A 10510-nucleotide genomic window follows, 5' to 3' on the forward strand; every position below is an offset into this window, starting at 1 on the left:
TAAAACACCCTTCAGAACAAATCTACCAGCATATTTACTCTTTCACACACTTCTCTCCCTTTTGTTAGCAAAATAGCTTTAATTTTGACATCTTTCTTGTCTCATTTTAACAGCAACTAAGTCTGTCACTAGGCTGTAATTTTTTTTTTCAACAAAGGCTTAGTACCAGGTTGGGAAGATTTATCAAAAGGCTTACAAAATAAAAGAAATAGATGGGCTTCCTCCTTCCAAAGTGTGTAAGAAATCAGCCTGAAGAGGGTTTTCCCTTGCCTTTCTCTCACAAAGGCACCAATACTTGTTTATTTTTCTCTCCTCTTCGGACTGTATTACCCAAGAATGGCAATGGTTGGATATACTCCCGAGAGAAGACAACTTGCTAAAATGTTAAAGAAGAAAATACTGTAGCCAAGCTCAGTAGCTCTTGAACAGTCCACGTCTCACAACCACATGGATTAGACCTGGCTTAATTGGCAGAAAAGACTTTCGGAGTCGATGGGATCATTTCTCAGAGCTGGTGATCGATATGGCTGTCCAGTTTTTAAATTCCAGCAGCTAAACCTTCAGGCTGTTGCCACAGATTTGGTGTCAGGCTCTGTAAATGCAGGGTTTGCAAAAAATGATCTTCAGGAAAATTAATATGTTACGTGAATGGAAGAAAGATGTGAACTTCCCATTATTTACTCGTTCATCCAAATCTTTATTTTAATTATCTGGGAAACAGAACTAAGAAATGCAAGAAAATAATAGGTGATGTACATATTATTCTGTGATAAAAGTCAGGGGAGCCATCACTGAAAAAATGTTAATAATTTCCAAGTAGAAAAAAAATTATTACAATTTAGTCAGATGGTGTTGTCTCAATTTTAATAAAACCAGGACCTTTTCTCTTTTAAGATTTGTAAAAATGATATTTTTCATCATGATGGGCTTTTCAAATTTATATATAAATGTGTGTGAACTAGACCAGCTTAGGCCTACCTTAATACAACTATATCTATTGTACATTATGTGTGTGTTGTTATCTTGTAATTTAAAACAAAGCATGTTCCAATTAAAAAAAACCTATATTATTTGCTACTGAAATACTTATTATTTTCTACATTTATTACCAAAAAAAGTGTCTTCTTTTAAATTTAATAAAGAAAAAATTGAAAGTGGTCATTATTGCAGAAATACACCCCAATTTATTTGTCTTTACCAGCTCTCAATGGACATTTATTTCTACATAACATGGATCTTGTCTGCAATTAGGAAGGGCGATGCCAAACTAATTTACACACACACACACATACACATAAACCTGGCAGGAGGATTTGGTTAAACAAGCAATGGTCCTGCAAGGGTTGGACCTTATTTTTCCAGCCACAGCCGATATTCTTAGGATATATACTTTGATTTCTTGAGGTCTGATGCCTGATTTCCTTGTATTCTCCACGAGAGGCCTAAAGGTGTCAAACCGCAGGCTTTGTCAAGGAAGGGTCTCCTTGCTTCTAAGATTGAGCAACAGCGCCATCTCGCGCCAGCTTTCCCCAAGGCACCCGTCTTCAAAACAAAAACCTTTGGGTAAAAATACTACTACTACTAACTACTACTACTAATAATAATAATAAGGGGTGGGGGGAATGGAAATCTCCCATCACCAATCATCACCCTTTAAAAAAAATACTTCTCCACGCCATTCCCAAGCACACAGAAAAAGGAATAAAATTGTATACACACACACACACACACACACACACACACACACACACCCCAGGGGAAAATAAGAGGTGATGAATAAATGTATTTTGAATGCACTGGCCAAGAATCATCAATAGGAGATATTGGGTGGCTTAATAAAACGAGATATTGGGAGACTAGATAAAATGAGGGGTGTGTATGTATATATATATGTATGCATAAGTGTGTGTGTGTGTACATGGTGTATACACCATTTACAGACAAAAGCACATTTGACCTTTTTTTTTCCTGTTCCTCCTCCTTTTCCCTTCACATAACCACCCATCATCACAACAACAATGACAACAAATGCGTGTGTACACCCACACACTAAAACTTTAGCACGCATAGGGGCATCGAAATGGAGCAGATTCTCTCGCCAGCTTCGCCAGCTTTCCTCCTATCCCACCCCCTTGTGTTTTAAAAGATGCCCCCCTCTCTTTCAATCTCTCTCCTTTTTCTCTGAGGAGGGGGGCTTGCAATGGAGGGAGAGAGAGAAAGAGAGAGAGGAATGAGGGGGGTGTGCGTCTGTTGTTTGTTGCTGGTAGACAAAACATTCCAATAATCCGGTTTCAAAGAGAAGAGCACCCACCTTATTTAAACCATAAAACAATTAAGGCCAGACGTCTAGCCGGTTCTGGGGTCCTGTTTTGTTCCATCCTATTCAGTACCCTCAGCAGTGAGACAAACAAGAGTTGTAAAACTGGCATTTTTGGGTCTGCGGAAGTGTACCTATGGGCTGCTTTCAAAGCTGCTGTATCCTGTCTTTTTTGTGTCGACTACAAAAGGGGTCGCTTCCTCCTCCCCCCTCCCCAACAAAAAAAAAAGCTGAAGATGAGAGCTCTCTTTCTTCCTCCCTTAAACCCCACTCTCTGCAAAGTGTGTGTGTGTGTGTGTGTGTGTGTGGTGTGTATACAGAACACAGCAGATAAACCAGGTCGGCTCTAAATTGCTCCTTTCTTTCTTTCTTTCTTTCTTTCTGGAAACGTCTCCACAAGAAAAAGTAAGATGGGGGAATGAAGAGATATTCTTTGTTTTAAAAATAATAATAACAATAATGCACCCACCCAGGTAATGGGAGGGGGAGAGTCCTTCGTTTTTGCAAGGCGGAGGAATGATCACCTACACATTAAATGCACACACAAGCACACAGGGCACACTTCCATGTTTTCACCTACTTCCTCCTCCTCCAATCTGTGAAGGCTCCAGCCCTGCGGACATTGACTTCGGAAAGGACAAAGTGCTTTGAATCCTCGCCGGAGCTTACTTGCGAGTAAACCCATGGGCCACCCACCCAAATCTGCCAGGGCCATCCTGCCATTTGAGAGGGGTGTGTGTGTGTGTGTGTGTGTGTGTGGAGGGGGGAAGGTTGGTTTAGGCGGGGGAGACTTGCACATGAACTGTCCCTGCGTTCTCCCATAAAACAAAGCAAATCAGAAAGAAAGAAGGGGTGGGCAGGGGAGGGGAGGGGAAGGGAGGGGAGGAAGAGAGAACAACCGTCTTAGGGAGACAAAGGGAGCATAACTTACATTCTTTTCGTCGTCGTCGTCCTCAACCCCCCCTTTCTTTTCTTTTTTCTCCCCCCCCCACCCCATTTTAGCTCCAATGGGAGTTCAGCCCCCCTGCTAAAGGCCTTCGGGGAAAGGGAGAGAGTTGTGGGGCAGAGGGAAAGGTGAGGAAAAGCTCGCATCTTTAGTCATCTTGAAAATGAAAGGCTGGTTGGAAGGGGAAGAGTTGGACAAGCCTGGTGAAGGATCAAAGTTAATAAAATGGCCTCAAGCTTCCCTGAGATGAAGAAGATGAGGGAGTGGAGAAAGGGAGGAAAGAAAGAAAAGGAAGGAAGGAAGGAAGGAAGGAAGGAAGGAAGGAAGGAAGAGGGAGGAGAAGAGAAAGAAAATCAATAAAGGAAGGAAGGATTAGAGACACAGTCTCCTTTTCACTACCCCTCACTCTAATAGGTACACTCTCATACACACATGGCAATATATGTTTAATTTTTAATAAATCTGATTCTTTCTAGTATTACTCTCATCATCGTCGTCGTTATTATCGCCCATCCCAAAGAGGGCAAATAAGGAATTGTCCCTGCCAAGGGGACGCCTGAGTTTGGGCTTTTCTTCCTAGGCCCTGCCGCCCAGTGGCAAGGGGGTCCCTTGGAGACTTGGCGACTGGGGGGGGGGGGGGGAGAAGAAGGGCTTTACCCCCTGCTTTCAGGGCGGAGGCCTCGTCCTCTCGGCCCCGGTCTTTCCTCTCTCCCTGCCTCCGCACCCCAAAACCAAAGCCCCAATAAATACACTCCCCAACAAACAAAATGGCAGAGAGACAGAGTATTGGCGGAGGCAGGGCGTTACAAAAGAAACGTTTTGTGACATCAGCAGGGGTAATGGTTTCCAGATTTTAATGTTTTTATTTTTTAAAAGATATTTCTTTTCCCCCCCTTTTTAAAAAGAGTTGAATCCGGTGGGGCGAAAGGAAGGAGGGAGAGAGAGTGGGGGGAAAACAAAACAAAACACTGTGATTACCCCCGATCTGTTTATCATTAGAAAGATTAAAACGGTGCTCGGCTCTTTTCATTAAAAAATAAAATAAAATACAGAGAGAGACCCCATAACAAGTTGTTATGATGAAACATCTCGTGACGGCTCGTTTTTTATCCCTTTGACTTTCATTTAGCCAGTCCTTGGGAAGGACTTCGGAAACATCCATTTGTAGGAAAGGCTAAAATGGACTATAAAAAATGAGAATCTCTGCCCTCTGTTCCCCCCGGCCCCCAGCCCCCGGCCCCCTCCCAAACCCGCCTCGTGTCACTTAACTCGTTCCTAAGCAGTGCAAACGTCTGATTTTTAACACCGTTAGCTAACCGGCCTGCCGCCTGCCAAGGAGGGGAAGTCAAGGAAAGCTCTTTGTCTAGAGAATGGGCTGCAAGACGAACCTCCCAGCCTTAAATAAACCCTACTCTTCCTTAGGACTTCAAAAATGGGCTTAAATTTTATCTTATTTTATTTTTTGGCACCAGTCCTCCCTCCCAGACTCCATACCATGGCAAATAAACCCTTGCTTTTGGGTGGAGGGAGTTTAGGGTGGCGGGGACTGGACCTAAAGAGTCGCCCCCCCCCCAGCAACCCGGCCTTAAGTGTTTTTAGGGGCCCTGCATTGATAATCCCAAGGAGTCCCACTAGATAACAAAAGGTAAGCCTGTTGCTGGGAGCAAAGGCTGCCAGCCGCCCATATTTAATCTGGTACATATATTTTGATTGCCCGGGGCCATAAATTAGTACAATTAATTACCCGGGCCTAAAATGTGCAGTACATTGCCTCCCTTACCCAAACTTCTCATTTTATGAACTACCTACCGCTACATGGATACAGATATAAATATACATAAAGAGGGTGAGAGGGAGGGCGACCCTGAGCGGAAGTCCTATTTTTTTTCTCTTCCCGGAAAAGGGGTGCTCTTGTTGGGTTTCTCCCAGGGACCTAAGAGATTCCTCTCAGTGCTAAGTCTATGGGCCCCTTCCTCCAAGATGGTGCCTTTAGGAAGCCAAGGACGAGGTCCCCTAGTCCTAAAAAAAATCTCTTTGCAGTTTGGGGTTGGTGGGATGGGATGGGTCAGGTTGTGTTAGTCCTCCAATCCTCCAAAGGAATTTAATTGTTTCTTTTTAAAAAAGACACCTCGATTAGCAAAGTTTTTTTTCTTTTTCTCCTCTTTTTTTGTGGCGTTAGGTAGATATTTACAGAGAGCTGCTCTACGATCGCAAAACATAACAGCATTACAGAACGGTTCTGTGACAATCAGAGAAGACACAAATAAGTACACCAGAAACGTCCAACACTATGACAGAAACATTGTTTGAGGGTTCACTCTCCCCCCTTTTCACCCCGTCCTCTTTCCTTCCCCACCCCTTTTCTTTTTTTCCTTTCCATTTGTACAAAATATGCAGCCACGACGTCATGAAATTAAAACAAAACTCAACAACAACAATAACAACAACAACAAAAATTGGATAAAATTTAACTTACAAAATAAAATTCTAACAAACAAAAAAAATTCAAGTACTTTGTTGTTGTTTTCTGAAAAGGAACAAAAATGTTTATGTTTAGTTGCTGTTTTTTAAATTTTTTAATATTTTTTTTTAAGAAAAGCACTCTTCTATGTCCTTTTTGCTCCAGAATGGTTGCCGTGTTTAACTAATTCTAAACACTCATCAGCACACCGGGAAAAAGAAAAAAGGAAAGAAAAAGAAAAGTCAGGAACAACGCTTGGCACCCCAAGGAAGGAAGGAAGACCCAGCGCCGCCTCGGCTTCTCCCTTCGCTGCAGGGACTCCTCGGCGGCCAATTTCACTGCTGGTCTTTATTATCGGTTTTCTCCTTGTTCATTTTCTTCATTTTCATCCGCCTGTTCTGAAACCAGATTTTGACTTGCCGCTCCGTGAGATTAAGCACCCTGGCCACTTCGTAGCGGCGGTCCCGAGTTAGGTACATATTGAACAAAAACTCCTTTTCTAACTCCAGCGTTTGGTACTTCGTGTAGGGACACCTTTTCTTCCGTGTAGAGCGTGCATGGATCCAGTTTGCCACGGGGTTGTCTGGAAGAATAAAAGATTTGGGCTTTTTGAAGGAGATATATAGCTGCAGAGACACTCATATATACAAGTATACCTAAGCATCCACTTATAGTTATCATTACATTCAGCTCTAAAATCCCCAGAACCATATCTAGCCAGTTATGATCCCTCAGGTCTCTCTCTTTCAGTCTCTCTCACTCTCAAGTTCCTTCTCTTTGGCAGCATTATCTGATCAGATCTGAATTGACCTTCAGGATAGTTTAAGGGCATGTGTATTCTTTGATAGGAGGTGGAGGTGCAGTGCTTGTCACCTTCTCTAAAGGCAGCGAGGAAGACAGTGAATTCCTCAATGGGTTTTTACCAGCCCTCTGTTTTGTTTTGTTTGGTTTGGTTTAATTTATTTTTGGCAAACTACAATTTTATATTTTCCACTCGTGGACTACAATCTCCAACAAGCCTACGGTTTAAAAAAATAAAATTGGAGCAAAGAGTTTAATAACAACAGTGGCATCAGTAATACTGTTCCTCCTGCACATGAACACCAGTAGGAGTAATTCAAGAACACAGTCATAAAAACTCAAAATTCCCACCACTTCATAGGCCCATAAACTCTGTTTACAACCATTACTCTCTGGTCCCCTCTCTATAACCTTCCCACTGATGGAACTGCAGGCATTTTCTCTTTTTTAATATCTGGAGAATGCCCCAGGATAAGCCTACTGGCTCCAAGAAAAACATCCCTTCACAACCCTAACTCACCTTCTTCTATACTAAACTTCTTCACCTTCTTCTATGCTAAACCTTGTACCTTTGGTAAAGGGAAATAACTCACATTTTAGAGCCTTTCCCTGCGGAAGTCTGAGGTTAATAAATATTTTCTTGGTTCAAGGCTTTTTAAAACAAATTTCTCCCCCTTTTCCCTGTGCTTCCCTCCCTCCTTCTGCCCCTCACTTTTTTCTCCCCTTTATACATATATGCAGATATAGATACAGATACATTTCTGTCTATCAGGCTTTATGGCCCAGACCAGAGAAATAAAAGTTCACAGGAAGAAACCAGCACTTGACCAGATTTCTTAGGCCTAAAAGCTTTGCAAACACCTGACATGGAGAGGAGCTTGTGGAGGTGCGTACATGTGTGCACAGTTTTCTCTGTTTGCATGAAATGTACAAAAATGCACACCCAGATACACACAGACAGAAGATGTGATTAGACCTATACACAAGGGGACTTTCACTCTTGGTGTGCTGGTGGTTGATGGAAATCCCTGTATTTTTGCTTGCTGTGAGTTCCAGTTGCCCAGAATCAATTGCACAGACTTAAATGGCATATGTCCACAAGGGAAGGGAACAGTGGAAGGGGAGAAGAATTATGAGTTTTTAAACTACAAGTGGACACATCCTTTGGATGCCTTATCTGCTTTTTTTTAACAATGTTCAAGGGGAATTTCTTTCTTTTACTCACTTGGCTGGCAAATTGAACTGTAGAACATTTTTTTAAAAGGGGGGAGAGAGAAAGAGAGAGAGAGAGAATGGTCTACTGCTTTTCCTAGATCTCTCTCTCTCTCTCTCTCTCTCTCTTACACAGTCACACTCAGAGGCATACACCCATAATCTATTAAACCCAAAGTGGCTATTTATAGATTTCTTAGCTCAGTTATTTCACTTTTGATAACCTACACTCACTCTCTCTCCTTCCTCACGCCATCATAGGACATACTCTTGGACAAGATGGAGAGAGTCTCTGAACCATAACCTAAGTGTTGGGTTTTCTCTTAGGTTTTCCTCCCTCCCACACACACCATCACCACCTTCTCCTTCTAAAAATAACAATAACAACAACAATATATAAACATAGCAAGATAATCTCCTCCTCCCACATGCCCACGATTGTATTTGCCATTCCTGGTCCTTGAAAAAAAATCTGAAGGACTATGGACAAGGAAGTGAGGGCATGGCAGGTTATGAATATTTGATCAAGTGAATGAATTCTCCAAGGTGAGAAAGGAAGGGGTGAAAGAAAAGAACACCCAATAATGCCTAACAATCCTCAATAATCTTCATAAACAAGACCCCCCTCCCTTTTGCTGCCCGCCCTTCTGCCCCAAACCAAACAAACCACTTATGAATCTCCTAACTCAGGTTTTTCTTTCCCTTAAAAAAATGAGAGAAAGAAAAGAAGGGGGGAAAAAAGAAAGAAAAAGCCTTGTCCAGTTGGGGTTTCAAGGCAAGGACGCCAAGCATTCTAAACAGCAAGGTAATTTCATTTTATTGAGTACTGTGCACGGAGGCTGTAATGCCTTCCCGGTTGTAAACAAGAATGACTTCGACTTACTAGGGTCCAATTCGGTCTTTTCTTCTTTGTGTTTGTTGGAAGCGATGGCCTCAGATTCCGGGGAGGGAATAGTCTGCGGGGTCCTGTCCCTGAGGTCTCCCGGGGATCCGTACATATAATCCGGATAACTACGTCCATCCACCGGTCCGCAGTCCCTGCGGCCGTGGAAGGCGTCGGGTTTAAGCCCGTAGTGCCGGCTGCTGGCTGGAAAACCTGGGAAGGAGACCGCGCCGGAGATAGGCTCCAGCCAAGTGCGCATATACCGCGTGTCAGCTCCAATGTGAGGCTGGTGGGTATACGGGTGGTAGACCACGGACGACTGGGAGTGCACGGGAGCCCACGAAGTTGTAAAAACGGCCGGTTTGGGGGCAAAGCTGCAGGATGGAAAATCTGCACACTCCGGTACTAGTCCTGAGGGTCTGGCTGCTGCGGGGTGAGAGCCAGTCGCCGGGAACCTGGATGCCAACAGTTCTTCGCTTTCGTGACTAATCAAGGAATCTACATAATAGTTGCTTATGGGACCAGAAGCCGACATTGTTCCCCCCTCTTTTACATTCATAAGATTATTGTATGAACTGTATGTGTACTTTTTATCTTCTCATAGAACAATCAGGGCAGGTAATTATTTTTTCAGCCTTTCCTAGTTGGCCATTGGCTCCCAGCTCTCACGTGATTGTATTTACCCAAAATACAGTGTAGATCAATCCGCAGGTCTTTTTCGCCCCCCCTTTCTCTCTCTCTCTCTCTCTCTCGCTTTCAATTTTTTTTCCTCTGCTTTTTAAATAGCGCCTATGCGACTTGGGTTTTTCCTTTTTAAAAAAACCTCTTGAAATAATGCAGTTATTAGCAGCAGTTGGGTCTTACGTGCCATTCGCTGAGAGGCGACTCTGTTTCTTCGGTGGCTGGAGGGCTGGCTCTGCGACCTGGCTTTTCCATAGCCCTGCTGTTAATGAGAGAGAGAGAGAGAGAGAGAGAGGGAAAGAGAGAGAGAGGGAAAGGGGGAGAGAGACTGTGCGTATGTGTGTGTGTGTGCTGTGCTAGGTATCTGGTGTAGCAAGGTATCACAGGAACTATTTCTTGACGCAATTTGTCTCTGTCTGGTCTCTCTTGGATTCTACAGCTAGTATTCTATAATGGATACATTACATGGAATTTCTTTAAAGGGGTAAAGGAGGGGAGGGGGACCCTTCGGTTGAAGGTCCTGACAGAGTTTGCTCTGCTGGCTCATCTCTTTTGCAGCACCAGCCCATGAATGGATATATAATCATTAGGGGTGTCTGTGGGTGGGTTGCCCGCACTCACATATGAATATATATATGCATGTATGTGTGTGTGTGTGTGTGTGACACAATATATATAAATAGATGTAGAGATTCATACTTTTGCCTGATCGAAGGATCTCTTTTGTCATTCCTGCTGGGGTGCACATTCCAGAATCTACTTAGCTGCAAGAAATCTTGGGATCGGATCACGTGCCTTCTCTTTACACCTATGCATCTATGTGTCTGTGCTGGGTGCTTATTTGTGGGTGGGTGGGTAGTGTTTATTCTCTCCTGGGTGGATGACCTTGTAAAACATGAATGGAAAAATAATAACAACAACCTTCCCTCCCCCCCACCACCAAAAATAACAAGGCTCTCATCTTGTGAGAGGTTGCTTTATTCGGCAAGTACTGGTGGATGTTTTTATGTCCTTCAATAAAATTTTTACGAGGATCATTTGATTGTTCATAAATGTGTCGTTCATTAAATAAAACTGTATGAGTAAGTTGCAGTTAGAAAGCATAGCTGGGAGTGAGCTGGGACCTTTTGCATGATAAGACAGGGAGCCTGGGGATGTGCTTGCATGGAAGAGTTTTATTCTGTTTTCCTCCTCCGTCATCATCATTAT

General features: G+C 43.2%; 1 protein-coding gene across 2 annotated transcripts; it reads right to left on the reverse strand.

Moving 5' to 3' along the window:
- Window positions 1-4537: 4537 nt before the first annotated feature.
- Window positions 4538-9554, reverse strand: HOXC9 (homeobox C9). Of its 2 annotated transcripts, none has more exons than XM_089508937.1 (2): window positions 8621-9471; window positions 4538-6307 (listed from the first exon to the last, which is right to left on the reverse strand). In XM_089508937.1, the coding sequence occupies exons 1-2, from the start codon at window positions 9177-9179 to the stop codon at window positions 6060-6062; spliced, it is 807 nt and encodes a 268-aa protein (XP_089365063.1). In that variant the 5' UTR covers window positions 9180-9471; the 3' UTR covers window positions 4538-6059. The 2 variants fall into 2 exon arrangements, 1 of the variants encoding a protein (XP_089365063.1); XR_016279971.1 differs by lacking the exon at window positions 8621-9471 and adding an exon at window positions 9485-9554 and having other exon boundaries at window positions 6219-6307.
- Window positions 9555-10510: the final 956 nt, after the last annotated feature.

Source organism: Sceloporus occidentalis, unplaced genomic scaffold (assembly GCF_023333645.1).
Source record: "Sceloporus occidentalis isolate IW3139 unplaced genomic scaffold, rSceOcc1.0.p SCAF_1, whole genome shotgun sequence".
NCBI classification, from domain to species: domain Eukaryota; kingdom Metazoa; phylum Chordata; class Lepidosauria; order Squamata; family Phrynosomatidae; genus Sceloporus; species Sceloporus occidentalis.